Below are 20,518 nucleotides of genomic sequence, written 5' to 3'. Positions count from 1 at the left end.
ATATTCTAAGTAACAAAGACTTAATTTAGAGTTATTTGGTTAGGGTTAGGGTTAGAGGGTTAGGGCCAGGGTTAGAGGGTTAGGGTTATAATAAGGCCATGCTGAATAAGGCATTAATAAGTACTTAATAATGACTAGTTAAGAGCCAATATGTTACTAATTTGCATGTTAATAAGCAACTAATTAATGGTGAATATGTTCCCCATACTAAAGTGTTACCATGTTTTTTTTACTGGTGCACAAAATGAACCGTGCATGAACATAACCTTGTTCAAAGAACAAAACCAACACAGTGCATAAACTCACAACAAATTACACACCTGCAAATCAGTGTGGCTTCTGCTGTTGCCGTATCCGTAATACGCCGATAGGGGGAAGTTTTTATTTACACGATGAGTCGGGTGTGTCTTGACCTCCGCCGAACCCCTGAGCCCGACTCAACGAACCCCTAGGGCAGTGGTTCTCAAACTTTTTTCAGTGATGTACCCCCTGTGAACATTTTTTTTAATTCAAGTACCCCCTAATCAGAGCAAAGCATTTTTGGTTGAAAAAAAGAGCTAAAGATGTAAAATACAGCACTATGTCATCAGTTTCTGATTTATTAAATTGTATAACAGTGCAAAAATATTGCTCATTTGTAGTGGTCTTTCTTGAACTATTTGGGAAAAAAAGATATAAAAATAACTAAAAACTTGTTGAAAAATAAACAAGTGATTCAATTATAAATAAAGATTTCTACACATGGAAGTAATCATCAACTTAAAGTGCCCTCTTTGGGGATTGTAATAGAGATCCATCTGGATTCATGAATTTAATTCTAAACATTTCTTCACAAAAAAATAAATCTTTAACATTTTTTTATGGAACATGTCCACAAAAAATCTAGCTGTCAACACTGAATATTGCATTATTGCATTTCTTTTCACAGTTCTTTTTGACAGACATTTTAGTGAGGGTCAAACGATCATGGCATGGGGGAAACTCTGAGTTTATGGTAATGAATGGAATAGCCTACTTGATTTGATGTTCAGTTTATAACCTTACTGTACATTCATATTTTGTTGAAGTATTATTCAATAAATATATTTATAAAGGATTTTTGAATCGTTGCTATTTTTAGAATATTCAAAAAAAATCTCACGTACCCCTTGGCATACCTTCAAGTACCCCCAGGGGTACGCGTACCCCCATTTGAGAACCACTGCCCTAGGGTTCGATCGAACCCAGGTTAAGAACCACTGCTCTAATGATAATGTCAATGAGGGATTTTTAATCACTGCTATGTTGAAATTGTAACTAATATTGATACTGTTGTTGATAATATTCATTTTTGTTTAACTGCTTTTGGTTTGTTCTGTGTCGTGTTTGTTTCTCCTCTCAATTGCTCTGTTTATTGCAGTTCTGAGTGTTGCTGGGTCGGGTTTGGTTTTGGAATTGGATTGCATTGTTATGGTATTGCTGTGTATTGTTTTTTTGGATTGATTAATTTAAAAAAATAAAAATAAAAAAAATAGATTTTTTAAAAATGGGAATCGATTCTGAATCGCACAATGTGAGAATCGCGATTCGAATTCGAATCGATTTTTTTCCCACACCCCTACTAAGTAGTAATGATTTTGAGGAGGTTGCAGTGCAGTGTTTTGTCCAGCAGGGCGCCGTAGAGTCTTTGTCCACACTGACAAATAAACACACCGTTGGGTTAAAAAGCGTGTTCTTGTAAAGCGCCCACTTGTGTAAAAGTTCCACTGAGGGTTTGAGCTACTTTTGCCGCACACCGTGGACGCGCTGCAGCTTACATGTAAGTTTTTTGTTAGTTTTTTTTGCGTGTATTCGCATGAAACAACACAATGTTGACGACTAGCTAGCGGCTAGTTTGTTAGCGCGCTAGCTAAAGTTGGCTAACTAGTGTGACTCTTGTACAACTTGTGAAACCAGCTAACTGATATTGTTTAAGTGTATTATTCTTATAGTAGCAACACATTGACCTCTGAAATTTGTACCCAGGTAATATAACAAAGTGAATATAAGAACATTAGCGTCAGTCAGTCAGCTTAGCATGTGTTCGTAGGACGTCTCAAAGCGTTCACTCCGCCGACGTCCAGACAACGTCGGCAACTTGTCTTAAAGTGCTTTAAGTATTGTTCTAAGATCTTTATACTCTTACTAATTGATTCATAGAATGTCACCTTTTTCAGGACATACGTTTATCTTCGCCGCTGTTGCCTGCTAGCGTCCATGTTAGCAGCTAGCACGTTGGCGTAAATGCTGTTGCCTGCAATGGACCTGTTGGACCCCCAGTACCTGGACAAGGTGAACAATAAGGTAACTGCAATGGACCTGTTGGACCCTCAGTACCTGGACAAGGTGACCAATAAGGTGCCTACAATGGACCTGTTGGACCCTCAGTACCTGGACAAGGTGAACAATAAAGTGCCTACAATGGACCTGTTGGACACTCAGTACCTGGACCAGGTACCTACAATGGGCCTGTTGAACCCTCAGTACCTGGACAAGGTGAACAATAACATCGGGAGACTTCACTATGGAGGTGACATTCTCAATCTTTCAAACCTCTGTGTCACTATTTGTTAGACGGTTGTTTTGATCTGACAGGGCAGCACGGTGAGACTGAAATTGATTGAATTAAACTTTTATTAGTAGATTGCACAGTTCAGTACATATTCCGTACAATTGACCACTAAATGGTAACACCCGAATAGGTTTTTCAACTTGTTTAAGTCGGCGTCCACGTAATCAATTCATGGTAATAAGACAGGGGTTAGTGCATGTGCCTCGCAATACGAAGGTCCTGAGTACCGTATTTTTCGGACTATAAGTCGCAGTTTTTTTCATAGTTTGGCCGGGGGTGAGACTTATACTCAGGAGCGACTTATGTGTGAAATTAATTACACATTACCGTAAAATGTCAAATAATATTATTTATCTCATTCACGTAAGAGACTAGACGTATAAGATTTCATGGGATTTAGCGATCAGGAGTGACAGATTGTTTGGTAAACGTATAGCATGTTCTATATGTTATAGTTATTTGAATGACTCTTACCATAATATGTTACGTTAACATACCAGGCACGTTCTCAGTTGGTTATTTATGTGTCATATAACATACACTTATTCAGCCTGTTGTTCACTATTCTTTATTTTGTTTAAATTGCCTTTCAAATGTCTATTCTTGGTGTTGGATTTTATCAAATAAATTTCCCCCAAAAATGCGACTTATACTCGAGTGCGACATATATCTTTTTTTCCTTCTTTATTATGCATTTTCGGCCGGTGCGACGTATACTCCGGAGCGACTTATACTCCGAAAAATACGGTATGTAAACATACTTAATCATTTCAACAATCTAGTCAAGTTAAAATTGGTTTAACCGTTGTTTATTGGTCATTCATTGTGTTATTACAGATCACTTTTACTTTTTAATACTTGTTTAATTTGTTTACACTGCAACATTCCATCATTCACAATCCTTACGTAAGACAAGATCACATGTTTTTAATTTTTTTTTTTTAGCTTTCTAAATCATAAATAAACATCAACAAAAGTCCGCTCACAATGGAGCCAATGTGAGTTGATCTATTCCGCCTATAAAGCGCTCAAAAAACATCCAAAAACCTCCGTCAAGGTTTTATATACATGCTGTAAGAATAGATGTAGTATTTAGTAACATTCATAATAACATGTAATATTTACATATTTTCATCATACTGTAAGTATATATGTAATGTAGTAACATTCATAATATTTAATATTTACATATTTTCATCATACTGTAAGTATATATGTAATGTAGTAACATTCATAATAACATGTCATATTTACATATTTTCATCATACTGTAAGTATATATGTAATGTAGTAACATTCATAATAACATGTCATATTTACATATTTTCATCATGCTGTAAGAGTATATGTCATGTAGTAACATTCATAATAACATGTAATATTTACACATTTTGATCATTTTAAGCATACAGCGGTGTATTAATTTTACAGACGCATCACCGTGCTCACTTTCCCTTCAACAACAACAACAAGACTACTAATCATGGCAGACTTGATGAGAGACAAAAAAGACTATTCTGGGACAATTGATGATCCAGAAACTTCTATTTTTGAGCCTGAATATAAAGAGGATGATCTACAAAGCTTTAGAAGCTGTGTGCTAAACCGATGCAGCTTTAGTCAAACACTAAGCATCACGTAGCAGTATTGCTAAGTGCTAAACAAGATATACAAACATAATAAAACAATCGCTTACTGTACAATGTTTGCTCTCACTGGGAAATGAAGATAATTATATTTATATAGCGCTTTTCTCTAGAGACTCAAAGCGCTTTACATAGTGAAACCCATTATCTACATATTTAAGCTACATTTAAACCAGTGTGGGTGGCATTTGGAGCAGGTGGGTAAAGTGTCTTGCCCAAGGACACAGTGGCAATGATTAGGATGGCGGAAGCGGGGCTCGAACCTTGAACCTTTAAGTTGCTAGCATGGCTGCTCTACCAACTGAGCCGCGCCACCCCGGGATGAAGACTGATGGGATGTTTACATCTTACCATTTACATGAACAATTCATCATAATCCTCACAAAAGGTTAAAAAAAAAGGTGGTCACAAACAAGCGTCTTTCTGGCCATCTCTGGGTGTAAGTTGGATGTCAAAGTTGACCAACTTGTGGGTTTATGTCCACAACCTTCTACTATCCAGGTGAGAGGCATGATTTATAATCAAGAATTAACTTTCACCAACTCAGAGGCGATACAGCAACTCAATATGTCAACATAGCAGCATAAGCTAGTTAGCTCTGCTAAAAGTAGTCCCCTCTGTTAGCGCTTGTAATAACAATATTACTAATACTTGTTAATGTTCAGGTCACGATATGTAAATGGAGTATTGTTGGTACTTTTTCTATGTTGTTTAAAGGGCTTTATGCGCGCACTAGTATACTCCTGTTAGCTGCATTGTTAGCCACCTAGAACGGGCCAATTATTACAAATGACATTACGTAAAAAGAGAAAAAAACATGTGTTCTTGTCTCACAATAGTATTGTGAATGCATTTAAGAAAAAGTTCAGTTCTTCTTTTTAAAATGAGAAGTTTATGCTTGGCGGTAATAATAATCCCAGCATACATCTTAGCCTATTTCTGTGTGGCTGTCCCTTTCAGGCTCCTGCAAATGCTAAATGAAACGACTGAGAAAATGTACTTGAATCTAAATGATAATTGGCATTGCTGTGAGATGTCATAGTACCAGACTTTAGCCCTTGTAGACCCGTTTGTGCTGTGGAGTGTGTTCCCACTTGAAGTCCGGCACTCTTAAAGGCCTACTGAAATGAAATGTTTTTATTCAAACGGGGATAGCAGATCCATTCTATGTGTCATACTTGATCATTTTGCGATATTGCCATATTTTTGCTGAAAGGATTTAGTAGAGAACATCGACGATAAAGTTTGCAACTTTTGGTCGCTGATAAAAAAAGCCTTGCCTGTACCGGAAGTAGCGTGACGTCACAGGTTGAAGGGCTCCTCACATTTCCCCATTGTTTACAATGCAGCGAGAGCGATTCGGACCGAGAAAGCGACGATTCCCCTATTAATTTGAGCGAGGATGAAAGATTCGTGCATGAGGAACATGAGAGTGAAGGACTACAGCGCAGTGCAGGACGCATATTTTTTCGCTCTGACCGTAACTTAGGTACAAGGGTTCATTGGATTATACACTTTCTCCTTTTTCTATTGTGGATCACGGATTTGTATTTTAAACCACCTCGGATACTATATCCTCTTGAAAATGAGAGTCGAGAACGCAAAATGGACATTCACAGTGACATTTATCGTTATCATTCAAAGTCAAGGCTAACAATTGTTACTGCAGGTGAAACTACGAATTTATAATTTCTATGACTGTTTACTTCCGCTGTACCCTAGAACAGGAAGTGGAGCGGGAAACGGTCGCCTGTGATTGACTGTTGTCACGGACATGTTTGATCAAAGTACCGTATTTTCCGCACTGTAAGGCGCACCGAATTATAAGGCGCACCTTCGATGAATAGCATATTTCAAAACTTTGTTCATATATAAGGCGCACCGGATTATAAGGCACACCTATGTAAGGCTGCAGCTAACGATTATTTTTCTATAGATTAATCTATAGATTATTTTTTCGATTAATCGGTTAATCTATAGATTATTTTTTCGATTAATCGGTTAATCTATAGATTATTTTTTCGATTAATCTATAGATTATTTTTCCTTTCACCGATTATTTTTTTATTCAAAATGAAGATGAAAAAATAAATGTAGGCCCGTTTTTTCAAAAGGCATGGCTTTTATTTACAAAAAAAAAGAAGTATGGCCACTCAGTCAACATTGACAACAACATGACTAAATATTCTGTAACAATGTAAACATTTAAAACTTTTAACATTTAACAAAATTAAAAGTAGCTTATTTGCTTTTTAATGTGCAAATATAAAAGTCAACATCCAGTGCAAATCTTAATATTCTGCAATAGTATAAGCATTTCAAAAGTAAAAGTATTGCTTATTTTGCTTTAAAATGTGCAAAAATAATGATAAACATCCAATACAAAAAAGTGCAAAACAAAATATTCTGTAACAACAGTGTAAACATTTCAACAAAAGTGAAAGTATTGCTTATTTGCTAAAATGTGCAAAAATAAAGATAAACATCCAATACAAAAAAGTGCCAATCTAAATATTCTGGAGCACTGTAAACATTAAGTATTGCTTTTAAAATGTGCAAAATAAACATCCAGTCCAACACAGTACACAATAACCAATTCTACTCATTCCAGTGAGTGTCTAACAGTTGTAATGAAGAAAGGTTAGCATGTCTACATGCTTTGGTTCTTTTCTTGTTTACAATATTCCCAGCAGCTGAAAATAGGCGCTCAGAAGGGGTCGATGTGGCTGGAACTGAGAGCTAATTAGCCTTCACCTCAAGCCAGGATTGCGAGTGAGCTGAGCTGCAGTTTATATTTCTAGAAGGTCAACAGGCTCATAGTGATGTTACTAGTAGTTGACTGGGAGGTGTTTATTATCATTTGGGGAGAGTCCGCTGCCTGATGCTCACCTGCTAAACACCTATCTGCTCCACGCTGAAGCGCTGACTACATGCGCTCTGAATACGCACTGCTGATTGGCTGATAATGCTTCGTGTGTACCAATCAGATGGTTGTGTGGGTGGGACAATGCTGCGTGCTGAGACAGAGGCAGACGGAGCAAAGCAGCTTGTTAAGACTTTAGCTTTAGCTTAGAAACTCGTTCGGTACACCCCCGTACCGAACCGAAAGCCCCGTACCGAAACGGTTCAATACAAAACACGTACCGTTACACCCAATAGCAGATACAAATGACACATTCATGTTTTTGTGTAATGATGACAACGTATGCTCGCGCGGACGATTGACTAGTTGATGGTTTTCTTTTCAAATGTTCGTTCATAGCCGTTGTGCTGCTATGATAGGCCATTTCCGCTCGACACAGTGTGCATACAACAACATTATTAGGCCGTTTATTGAAATACTCCCACACTTTTGACCACTTTTGCCATGCTTTTCCCCCCTCGCTCTCACCGCTCGCATCGTTTCTTTGATCGTCTGCTTTGCGCTTCGCCATGACGGTAGTGTGACGTCATTATGCGACGCGTCGACGCACAAAAACGGCGTCGACGTATTTACGTAACCGATGACGTCGACTACGTCGACGCGTCCTTTCAGCCTTACACCTATGCATCCATTAGATGGAGCTGCGCTAAAGGGAATGTCAACAAAACAGTTAGATAGGTCAGTCAAACTTTATTAATAGATTACAAACCAGCGTTCTGACAACTCTGTTCACTCCCAAAATTAATAAACAGCTGTTTTATTATTTTGCCCGAGGTAAAGTCAGTGACGTGGTGTTTTGTTTATCACAACAGCAAGGTATAACGCCATCAGTGTGTGAATGTGTGTGTGTGTGAATGTGGAAATAGTGTCAAGGCGCTTTGAGTTCCTTAGAAAGGTAGAAAAGCGCCATACAAGTTGGCGGCTGTTTACCGTAGTTGCGAGACCTAAACTTTATGAAAATGAAGTTTAGGTTTGTTGTGGCTCAATACTGGTCCATATATAAGGCGCACCGGATTATAAGGCGCATGTCAGCTTTTGAGAAAATTTGAGGTTTTTAGGTGTGACTTATAGTGCGGAAAATACGGTAACCGCTGATCAGCGGGATCCACCTGACATCCCAATCATTGATCGTATCATCAACCAGCTCTACTCAGGACGACAGTCCGCTTTCAGGCAGACCTAAGGTCAAGTCTCAAGCAGTCTCGGTCTACCTCTTTGTTCCAGTTGCGGGCCCAATGCCCTGCGTCGACACTTGACCAACCACTTGACCACTTGTTCCTGCCCAGCAAGAGACCTAGAGTTTCTTTTAATGACACCGCTAAGGGCGGTCATTTTTGTCCTCGTAAAACAAAGTGGTCCGGTTGCTAGGCTGGTACGGTTTGGTCTGGATATGCCTGCACGTGTGAAGGTCATCAGAACCAACGCAGCAAAACAGTTTTGATGACAGCAAGTAACCAAGTAAAGAAGAGCAGCTGAGAGCAAATCATCCCCAAAGTGTAGAATAATTTAACTTCCTAAGAGTGTGTTGCTTGCTGCACATCTCCAGGAACTTTTTAATGCACTTTGTTGCTTCTCAGATGCTAAACATGCCACCATGGAAAAAAGTGGTGAAGACATGTGATTTGACCTGATTGGACAACGAACACACTTTATGCATATGATGAACTGCTAACCATGATGTCAACTATTGATATTTAGTATTGTAGTGGACCATATGTTATTCTGCTGACCATGATGTCAACTATTGATATTTAGTATTGTAGTGGACCATAAGTGTTATTCTGCTGACCATGATGTCAACAATTAATATTTAGTATTGTAGTGAACCGTAAGTGTTATTCTGCTGACCGTGATGTCAACTATTGATATTTAGTATTGTAGTGAACCATAGGGATGATGTTTGATAAGAAATTATCGAGTTCGAGTCTATTATCGAATCCTCTTATCGAACCGATTCCTTATCGATTCTCTTATCGAGTCCAGATAGGTTGTTGTATATGGAAAAAAACACACACTATTTGGTTTAACAAAAGCTCACTTTTATTATATTAGAAAACAATTTAATCTAAAAAATAAATAAATATTGACTGCTACCCCCCTAAAAAAATAAAATAAAATAAATAAATATTGACTGTTGTTATCCAAAGTATATTAAGTGGGATTTTTCATAAAAACAAATATATTCAGTAACACGAAAACAACCTGTCTCTGTGATCACTATAGGTGTATAAATAATAATATAGTGTTAAATAAAATCAGTCCCTTGGGCACAAAACTGAAAATAAAACAGCTCTCCAAAAAGTGCACTTCTGCTGCTATTTGACATAACTGTTTGTTATGATGCTTGACATTTTTGCACTTTATTTCTTTATTGAAAGAAAATTCTATGAAGAGAAAAGTTGTTTGCAAATGTGGTTACAATGCTAAAAATGAAAAGTTAAAGCTAAAAAAAGAAATACACTTTATTGAGTTAACATTATTTCTTTATAGGGGGGAAGATGTGATGAGCTAGGGAATACAACAACTACACTACCCAACATGCAACGGGAGTGACGAGCATGCGCGGTAGCCCCGAAAAGTGTTGCATGTTGTCACCCGTGAAAGTAAACGTCAAGAACTCAGCCAACACGCCTTGTCTGCATTATTTATAATTAGACAGACAACACATATACAGTGTGATTTTGTTTTGTTTACAAGGAAAGAAAAACAAAAGTTAAAAAAGGGAGATATATGTTGTGTATATATATGTATGTGCTGCGGTTGCTTTAAGAACGTTGCGACAGCTGCCGTAAACGAGGTGCGTTGCTAGCCTGGTTGCTATGTTTCCGGTTGTTCGTAAAAGTGTTCATGTGTTTGTACCCTGCTCAAATCTCTCTGTAAAGTTATTCATTGGATTATACCTTTTGTTTTGAACTTTATTACACCTTTGAGCGCTTTTTCCCGTCCATTTTTTTCCTGCTTTCGCTATCTGCGCCTAATGACTGAGCTACGTGACGCCATTTCTTGTGATGTCACGCGGAGCATTTCTGGTCGGGACAGGATTCGTTCCGAGGGATTCGAATAAAGAACCAACTATTTTCTTTACTATAGTGGTCTCGATAACGGGTACTGGTTCTCAAAAAGGGAATCGAGTTCTTTTCTTATCGAACAACCGGGAAAACCGGTTTCGAGTATCATCCCTAGTGAACCATAAGTGTTATTCTGCTGACCGTGATGTCAACTATTGATATTTAGTATTGTAGTGAACCATAAGTGTTATTCTGCTGACCATGATGTCAACTATTGATATTTAGTATTTAGCGGACCATAAGTGTTATTCTGCTGACCATAATGTCAACTATTGATATTTAGTATTTAGCGGACCATAAGTGTTATTCTGCTGACCATAATGTCAACTATTGATATTTAGTATTGTAGTGAACCATAAGTGTTATTCTGATGACCATGTTGTCAACTATTGATATTTAGTATTTAGTGGACCATAAGTGTTATTCTGATGACCATGATGTCAACTATTGATATTTAGTATTGTAGTGGACCCTAAGTGTTATTCTGTGGACCATGATGTCAACTATTGATATTTAGTATTGTAGCAGACCATAAGTGTTATTTTGTTGACAATGATGTCAACTATTGATATCTAATATTGAAGCGGACCATATGTGTTATTCTGCTGACCATGATGTCAACTATTGATATTTAGTATTGTAGTGGACCCTAAGTGTTATTCTGTTGACCATGATGTCAACTATTGATATTTAGTATTGTAGCAGACCATCAGTGTTATTTTGTTGACAATAATGTCAACTATTGATATTTAATATTGTAGCGGACCATATGTGTTATTCTGCTGACCATGATGTCAACTAGTGGTATTTAGTATTGTAGAGCAGTGGTCCCCAAACACCGGGCCGCGGACCGGTACCGATTGGTACCGGGCTGCACAAGAAATTAAAAAAAAAATAATTTTTATTTTTTATTTTTATTTTTTTAATGAAATCAACATAAAAAACACAATATATACATTATATATCAATATAGATCAATACAGTCTGCAGGGATACAGTCCGTAAGCACACATGATTGTATTTATTTATGTTAAAAAAAATTTTTTTATTTTTTATTTTTTTTTAAATACACCCCCCCCCCCCCACCCCCACCGGTCCGTGGGACAAATTTTCAAGCGTTGACCGGTCCGCAGCTACAAAAAGGTTGGGGACCACTGTTGTAGAGGACCATATGTGTTATTCTGCTGACCATGATGTTAACTATTTATATTTAGTATTGTAGTGGACCATAAGTGTTAATAATAATAATACATTTTATTTAGTATAGCGCTTTTCAGAGCACTTAAAGACGCTTTACAGGATAAAAAATTAAAATACGAAACAGTTTAAAGTAATAATATAAAATACAGGAAATATAAAAGCAGATCTGAATAGGTGTGTTTTGAGAAGGCTTTTGAAGGTGAGACGGTTTGGGAAGAGTGTTGCAGAGGGTGGGAGCAGCGATGGCGAAGACTCTGTCACCCCAGGTCCGGAGCTTGGTTCTGAGTGGTGGGGAGAGGAGGTTGGCATCAGAGGAGCGGAGGCTGCGTGAAGGGGTATGCAGGTTGGTGAGGTAGCAGGGATCCTGGTTGTGGAGGGCTTTGTGGGTGAGGAGGAGGATTTTAAAGTGGATCCGGTGAGGAACGGGGAGCCAGTGGAGTTCCTGGAGGACTGGGGTGATGTGCTCATGGGAGCGGGTGTGGGTGAGCAGGTGGGCGGCAGAGTTTTTAATGTATTGGAGTTTATTGAGAATTTTTCAAGATGAGCTGTAGAGGATGCTGTTACTGTAGTAAAGTCTGGAGGTGATGAAGGCATGGATCAGGTTTTCAGCGGCAGAGAAGGAGAGGGATGGACGGAGACGGGCAATATTTTTGAGGTGGAAGAAAGCAGTTCTTGTGATGTGGTTGACATGGTGTTGAAAAGAAATGTTATTGTCCAGAATGACTCAGAGGTTGCGGATGTGAGTGGACGGAGAGGTGGAAGTTGTGAGCAGGTTTGGTGAGGGATTTGGGGCCGATGATGAGCATGTCAGAGATGTATAGCTGGACATCATCTGCGTAGCAGTGGAATTGGAGGTGATGGCTGCGGATGATGTTACCGAGGGGGAGCATGTACAGGATGAAGAGAAGTGGACCAAGCACCGAACCCTGGGGGACACCTTGTGACAGAGGAGCAGTGGAGGAGGTGCAGTTGTTTATACTGATGTATTGTCTGTTAGTGAGATATGACCTTAACCAGGAGAGGGCAGAGCCGGTGATGTTGAGGGATGATTCCAGGCGGGAAAGGAGGATGGTGTGGCTGATGGTGTCAAAAGCTACTGTGAGGTCAAGGAGATTATTATTATTATTGAGTGTTATTCTGCTGACCATGATGCCAACTATTAATATTTAGTGTTGTAGTGGATAGGGATGATGCTCGAAACCGGTTTTCCCAGTTTTTTGATAAGAAAAGAACCGAGTCCTCGGACTCAAATCCCTTTTTGAGAACCAGTACCCGTTATCAAGACCACTATAGTAAAGAAAAAGAGTTGGTTCTTTATTCGAATCCCTAGGAACGACTCCCGTCCCGACAAGAAATGCCCCGTGTGACATCACAAGAAATTATGTCACGTAGCTCAGTCATTTGTCACGGTTGGGTGCAGCGTGCTGCGGTTCGTTCCCGCGACGCAAAATTGACGGCTCCGGACGAAAGCGTGCAGGTAGGAGATGATTTATTTCTCATAAATCATACACATTACAACAGACAGGATCGAAACAAAAGGAAAGCGTGCCGTTCGCATGAGAAGCTAAAGCAAAAACTTACTTAGCACAGGAATACTAGAAGCTAAGGTAACTTTAGCACAGGAATCATGCGCTCGAAAACCAGAATGCAAACGTAACTGTTGCAAATGCAAACAATGAAGCCACGACGAGTGACCGGAAAAGTCAGGCTTAAATAGAGTCTCTGATGAGCAACAGGTGTGTGTACAAGGCAGGTGAAAATCATAAGTAACCATGGTGACTAAAACAAACCCCCGAAGTGCACAAAACAACTAAGGAAGTCCAAAACTAACAGAACATAACTAAACAAAACATGATCCGACCACATCATAATACATCACAGTTTCATATAATTTCACTTTACAGGAGTAGGAAGAAGTAAAGCTTATTTAATCCTACCCCTTTACCACTTCATACAAATTTATACATCATTTACTGACCTTTTTATAATAAAATATCTGTGAATTAGTATATACAACAGTTTTGTAATATGTAATTAATTAATTCAGTCATTATTAATATACTGAGATGAAGAATATCTTATTTTCAATAAAGTTGAAAGTATTTCTCATAATTCGTCTTTGTACTTTGTAAGCACTATTCATTTGAACAACCTCTTAAAGTGGATCATATCAGTACAATGTTTAACTTCTTTACTTAATCCATTCCATCATTTAATTCCACATCATTTTAGCTGTTTGCAATTTTACCAAATCATCGAACTTTAATATTTTTGACTCAATAAATAAAGTGTTTGTATGTTCTCTATATCCAACATTATGTATCAGTCTAATTGATCTTTTTTGTAACACGGTTAGCGAATGTAGCGCACATTTGTAGTTATTTCCCCACATTTCTGCACAATAACTCAGATATGGTAATACTATAGTAGCGAGCAGTAGAGAATGTGAAGTGATTTGTTAAACCAAATATTGTGTTTTTTTCCATATACAACAATCTATCTGGACTTGATAAGAGAATCGATAAGGAATCGGTTCGATAAGAGGATTCGATAATAGGCTCGAACTCGATAATTTCTTATCAAACATCATCCCTAGTAGTGGACCATAAGTGTTATTCTGCTGGCCGTGATGTCAACTATTGATATTTAATATTGTAGTGGACCCTACGTATTATTCTGCTGACCATGATGTCAACTATTGATATTTAGTGGACCATAAATTTTATTCTTCGCCTTCTCCTTCCCAACAGAAGAGTCCAGCGCCATTTCCAACATGAGCGCACCACCTCGTCTGTGTCCAACTATTGATATTTAGTATTGTAGTGGACCCTCTGTTATTCTGCTGACCATGATGTCAACTATTGATATTTAGTATTGTAACGGACCATAAGTGTTGTTCTGATGACCATGATGTCAACTATTGATATTTAGTGGACAAAAAGTGTCATTCTAATGACCATGATGTCAACTGTTGATATTTAGTAGACCATAAGTGTTATTCTGCTGACTGTGATGTCAACTATTGATACTTAGTATTGTAACGGACCACAAGTGTTATTCTGCTGACCATGTTGTCAACTATTGATATTTAGTATTGTAGTGGACCATAAGTGTTATTCTGATGACCATGATGTCAACTATTGATATTTAGTGGACAATAAGTGTCATTCTAATGACCATGATGTCAACTATTGATATTTAGTGGACAATAAGTGTTATTCTGATGACCATGATGTCAACTATTTATATTTAGTGGACCATAAGTGTTATTCTGCGCCTTCTCCTTCCCAACAGAAGAGTCCAGCTCCATGTCCAACATGAGCGCACCACCCCCTCTGTGTCCAAGCAAACGGAAGTACGGCGATGAACAAAAGGACCAAATCAATTGTGATGACGACCACATGAACAAAATGAGCAGATTGTTTGCAACTCATCTGTAAGTTGAGTCAACACTCACTGAGTTGACGTCAATATTTAGATATGACGGAGCAGGTCTGCAGGTGTCAAAGGTCACCTTCTTCTTGTCCTTGCCAAGGTCCCGCCCTTCTGCTGGAGACAAGCGCAATGAGCACTGGAACACAAGCCACAGTCCTGTGGAGCACATTGGTGCTTCCGCCAACGGTCTCCATGGCAACCATCTGTATGCTTCCATTTCTGGCTATGCTGTGGACCAGCCTCTGGCCCTGACCAAAAACAGCATTGACAGCACGGTTGGAGGCGGAGAGAGGTCTATTGTTGAACGGCAGCAGGTACGACACACATGTCCACCTGCGTTATTGACCACATACATACTTTGGTCATTAGGGACAAAGCTTGTAATACCTTTCTTTTTGTTTTCATCTGTAGAATCGCCCGTCTGTCATCACTTGTGCTCCTGCAAGCAACCGCAATTGTAACCTGTCTCACTGCCACATGAACGGCTGCTCTCCGAGCCCACCCGACGATGGAAGGAAGAACAATGGTGAACATTCTCCTTGAAAATATCGCCTAGACAGAAGATGACACAAATAATAGTGCAATAAATGATCATTAGAAGATTATATAAATAATAGTGCAATAGATGATCAACATTAAAAGATTATACAAATAATAGTTCAATACATATGTATTAGGAGATTATATAAATAATAATGCAATAAATTATCAAAATTAGAAGATTATACAAATAATAGTGCAATAAGTGATCAACATTAGAAGATCATACATATAAAAGTGTAATAAATGATCAACATTACAAGATTATACAAATAATAGTGCAATAAATGATCAACATTAGAAGATTATACAAATAGTGCAATAAATAATCAGTATTAGATGATTATACAAATAAAAAATGATCAGTATTAGAATATTATACAAATAAAAGTGCAATAAATGATCAACATTAAAATGTACAAATAATAGTGTAATAAATGATCATCATTAGAAGATTCTACGAATAATAGTGCAATAAATGATCAACATTAGAAGATTATACAAATATTAGTGAAATAAATGATCATCATTAGAAGATCATACAAATAATAGTGCAATAAATTATCAGTATTCGGAGATTATACAAATAATAGTGCAATAATTATCAACACTAGAAGATCATATAAATAATAGTGCAATAAATGATCAACATTAGAAGATTATACAATTAATAGTGCAATAAATGATCAACATTAGAAGATTATACATATAGTGCAATAAATGATCAGTATTAGATCATACAAATAATGATGCAATACATTATCAACATTAGAAGATTATACAAATAATGGTGCAATAAATGATCAACATTAGAAGATCATACAAATAATAGTGCAATAAATGATCAACATTAGAAGATTATACAAATAAGTAACAAATTATCAAACCTAGAATCGTTATTCCAATTGACATATTGCAGATATAATATTTGTGGTCAGAAAAACGGTTTGCTTTGAGAAGATGTTGGGTGTTGTGTATTTCACCACAAGGTGTCACACTTACCTTGTGCATGTGATGTTGTATATGTCAACAAAACATTCATTCACAATCTTCTGAGGAACTTGTATCATGTTCTCTCATACCCCCTCCAGAAAGAAGTGGTGTATCATTTATGAGATGACATACAGTAGTCTGTCTGGACCACCACAGTTTGTATCATGTTCTCTCATACCCCCTCCAGAAAGAAGTGGTGTATCATTATTGAGATGACTTACGGTTGTTTGTCTGGACTACCACAGTTTGTATCATGTTTTCTCACACCCCCTCCAGAAATAAGTGGTGTATCATTTATGAGATGACTTACGGTTGTTTGTCTGGACCACAACAGTTTGCGATCCTGTGATCGAGGAGCACTTCCGTCGCAGCCTTGGCAAAAACTACAAAGAAGCCGAGGCGGCGGCCGACTCGATCTGCAACTCGGTGTCCATCACAGGCTCAGTGGACGATCACTTTGCTAAGGCGCTGGGAGATACCTGGCTCCAATTAAAGGCCAAAGGTCATCAGGCCCCAGAAGAGGATCCATAAGGTGAACAAATGTTCCAATCACTTTTACGTCCACTGTTGTTGGTTGCCATGAACAATCGGAGACATGTGGCCTTCTGGACTTTGATTGCCTTCTGACAAGAATGGTTCACAGTTTTAGCTGAACAATCATAAATACATACGTGTATTTTTGTACTGTTAAAGACGACAACACCACAACAATGTTTTATTAGAGAGCTGTTTGTTTCAGGGCTGACTTTCAGACTCCAATCGGATTCTTAGATTGAACTCAAATCTATGGCGTCGTTTTTTTTAAGAGCACAGTTATTGGCCATCCCCACAAAGATGACATCTTCTTTGCGCTTTTTCCTCCTCAGAGAAAAAAGGCTGAAACTTTGAGGTAAATATTGGATAGTTTAGTTGGAAGCCCAAGCTGGTGTTGGGACATTCTCCCATCATCACACTCGCTGTACGAAGGATGAAGTGATTCAATATTCAACCAACAATTCTAGCATAGACACAGAAAGTCCTTCACTTTTTCCATCAGCCTGCAAGTCTCACATTTCTGTTTTGGCTGAATGCATGCCATCTTTATTCCTCATTCTTCAGTCATGTCTTCCCTGCCAAATATACTCACTTCTACCAGTTTAATGGCTTTGAAGAAATATTGCATTTTCACAAAATGCAATCAAGACGTTATAGAAAACTGGATTCACTCCTGTTAACTGAAACGTTAGGGTTAACTGAAACGTTAGGGTTATCTGAAACGTAAGCGTTAACTGAAACGTAAGCGTTAACTGAAACGTAAGCGTTAACTGAAACGTAAGCGTTAACTGAAACGTTAGCGTTAACTGAAACGTTAGCGTTAACTCAAACGTTGGTGGTAACTCAAACGTTGGCAATAACTCCAAAGTTGGAGAAGCCGGCATTACCTCGAACGTTAGCCTTTAACTCCAATGTTGGCTATAACTCAAACGTTAGTGGTAACTCAAACATTAGCAGTAACTCCAACTTTGGCGAAGTTAGCGATAACACCAATGTAGCGGTAAATCAACATTAGCGGTAACTCCATTAGCGGTAACTCTAAGGTTGGCGATCACTGCGAAGGTGGTGATAACTCAATACGTTAACTTCAATGTTGGCGATAACTCCAACATTGGCGATCACTCCGAAGGTGGCGATAACGCAAAACATTAGCGGTAACTCCAACGTTGGCGATAATTCCGACGGTGGGGAAGCTGGCAATAACTCCAATGTTAGCGGTAACACCAACGTTGGTGAAGTTGCCGATAACTCCAATGTAGTGGCAAATCAACATTAGCAGTAACTCCAATGTAGCGGTAAATCAACATTAGCAGTAACTCCAATGTAACGGTAAATAACATTAGCGGTAACTCCAACGTTAGCGGTAACACCAACATTGGTGAAGTTGGCGATAACTCCAATTTAGCGGTAAATCAACATTATCAGTAACTCCAATGTAGCGGTAAATCAACACTAGCAGTAACTCCAATGTAGCGGTAAATCAACATTAGCGGTAACTCCAATGTAGCGGTAAATCAACATTAGCGGTAACTCCAATGTAGCGGTAAATCAACATTAGCGGTAACTCCAACGTTAGCGGTAACTCCAACGATGGTGAAGTTGGTGATAACTCCAATGTAGCGGTAAATCAACATTAGCGGTAAATCAATATTAGCGGTAACTCCAATATAGCGGTAAATCAACAATAGCGGTAACTCCAATATAGGGGTAAATCAACATTAGCAGTAACTCCAATGTAACGGTAAATCAACATTAGCGGTAACTCCAATGTAGCGATAACACCAATGTTGAAGTTGGCGATAACTTCAATGTAGCGTTAAATCAACATTAGCGGTAACTCCAATGTAGCGGTAACACCAACGTTGAAGTTGGCGATAACTCCAATGTAGCGTTAAATCAACATTAGCGGTAACTCCAATGTTAACTCTATGTTGCCGAAATATAAAGGATAGCCTTGAAGGTAAGCATGTTTCAAATAGCTGGATTCTATCAAACTTTGCTCTTTATGAAATATTTACTCGGAATGTATTTGTATGTAACAAAATACTCACTGCTGGTACAGTTGTACTCCATATATATTTTTTCTATCTGGTTTCCATTTTGGCGCGGAGTTCTTCAAAGCACAGCCTCTGGAAAGGTTGTCCAAGGCAGGTTGCAAGGCAACATTGCGATAAATGCTATTTTTTCACTCGCGACTGAACGACTAAATCCGACTTTCTGTTAGCTTTGAATATTCCCAGCACGCTGGATTCTTTTCATCTCGTCTTTGACGCGTCTACAAAAGGCAGTCAGGTGTTTAGTTGCAAGTGTGGTGTGACACAACCAGGAGATGTGGTCCACCTAGTTTTCTTGTATACCTTCAGAATAGTCGATGATAACCTTAGTTTCTAAATTCTGATTGCTAGAATTCCACCTAGCAACCGCCTTTACTTTCCTATTGGTTCAGCTGTTACACGCTTTCCTGTCTTCATATTTGATTGTACTCCTACGTGACCATCATTGCGCCGAGCGGAATGATCCTATTATGTATTTGTTTGTATTGCGAGTAGCGTACTCACATGTAGCGTGGATGTTTCTTATCTAACCATGCATTTACACCTGGATGACGTGATGAGCGTGCAGGAACACATCTGGACCTCAGCCGAGTGTCAAAGGTCTGCGTTTATTGACTTGTTTGACACAAGCTCGCATGTGTGATGATATTATTTAATTGCTCAGAGATGTGTCACCCTCATGATGATACGTTTGTACACTTGGCTCTGTATTTCTCTGGAAGAAAAAATGCCACTGTTTTATAAAGAATGTCTTCCAAATAAACAGAAAACCTCACTTGTGGATTTCTTCCTTGAAACAACGAACCGTCTTCAAGCTGACCTTTCTATCGTTACGGTAAGAGCCTGTGATGAAGAGCCTGCTCCTGCTTGTGTAACAGCACTTCATGCAGCAAATGACTTGACGTTGCCTACCTCAAGACAGAAATGCACTCAGACTTGCTCTTCTAAACTGATTTCATGTTTCGACTCTGCACCAATCTTTTGACGGACACGTTGGAGCTTAAAGCAAAGAGGTAACCATAGAACTTACTGGGACAAGTAGAATGTTACATTGACTAAACATGCTAAATTAACAAGCTTCCATAACTATTACCGTCTTTTTAGGACTATAAGGTACACTTAAAATCCTTTCATTTTCTCAAAAATCAACAGTGCGTCTTGTAACCCGGTGCGCCTAATGTACGGCGTAATTTCGGTTGTGCTTACCGACCTTGAAGCAATTTTATTAAGTACATGGTGTAATGATATGTGTGACCAGTAGATGGCGTGGGACGGCGTGGCGAAGTTGGTAGAGTGGCTGTGCCAGCAATCGGAGTGTTGCTGGTTACTGGGGTTCAATCCCCACCTTCTACCATCCTAGTCACGTCCGTTGTGTCCTTGGGCAAGACACTTCACCCTTGCTCCTGATGGCTGCTGGTTAGCGCCTTGCATGGCAGCTCCCGCCATCAGTGAGTGAATGTGTGTGTGAATGGGTGAATGTGGAAATACTGTCAAAGCGCTTTGAGTACCTTGAAAGGTAGAAAAGCGCTATACAA

The 20,518-nt window shown here is 38.6% G+C and overlaps 1 protein-coding gene across 2 annotated transcripts; it reads left to right on the top strand.

Annotated features, from left to right (window-relative positions):
- Nucleotides 1-1,640: 1,640 nt before the first annotated feature.
- LOC133653449 (transcription cofactor vestigial-like protein 4) lies at nt 1,641-19,772 on the top strand. 2 transcript variants are annotated; one of them, XM_062052717.1, is made up of 6 exons: nt 1,641-1,798; nt 2,196-2,548; nt 14,725-14,863; nt 14,963-15,176; nt 15,274-15,388; nt 16,730-19,772. In XM_062052717.1, exons 2-6 carry the CDS (start codon nt 2,263-2,265, stop codon nt 16,924-16,926), a joined length of 951 nt encoding a protein of 316 aa, XP_061908701.1. In that variant the 5' UTR covers nt 1,641-1,798; nt 2,196-2,262; the 3' UTR covers nt 16,927-19,772. The 2 variants fall into 2 exon arrangements, with proteins under 2 accessions (XP_061908701.1, XP_061908700.1); XM_062052716.1 differs by having other exon boundaries at nt 14,722-14,863.
- Nucleotides 19,773-20,518: the final 746 nt, after the last annotated feature.

This window comes from Entelurus aequoreus, linkage group LG07 (genome assembly GCF_033978785.1).
Source record: "Entelurus aequoreus isolate RoL-2023_Sb linkage group LG07, RoL_Eaeq_v1.1, whole genome shotgun sequence".
Lineage (NCBI taxonomy): Eukaryota > Metazoa > Chordata > Actinopteri > Syngnathiformes > Syngnathidae > Entelurus > Entelurus aequoreus.
This window is presented reverse-complemented; position numbering and strand designations above follow the sequence as displayed.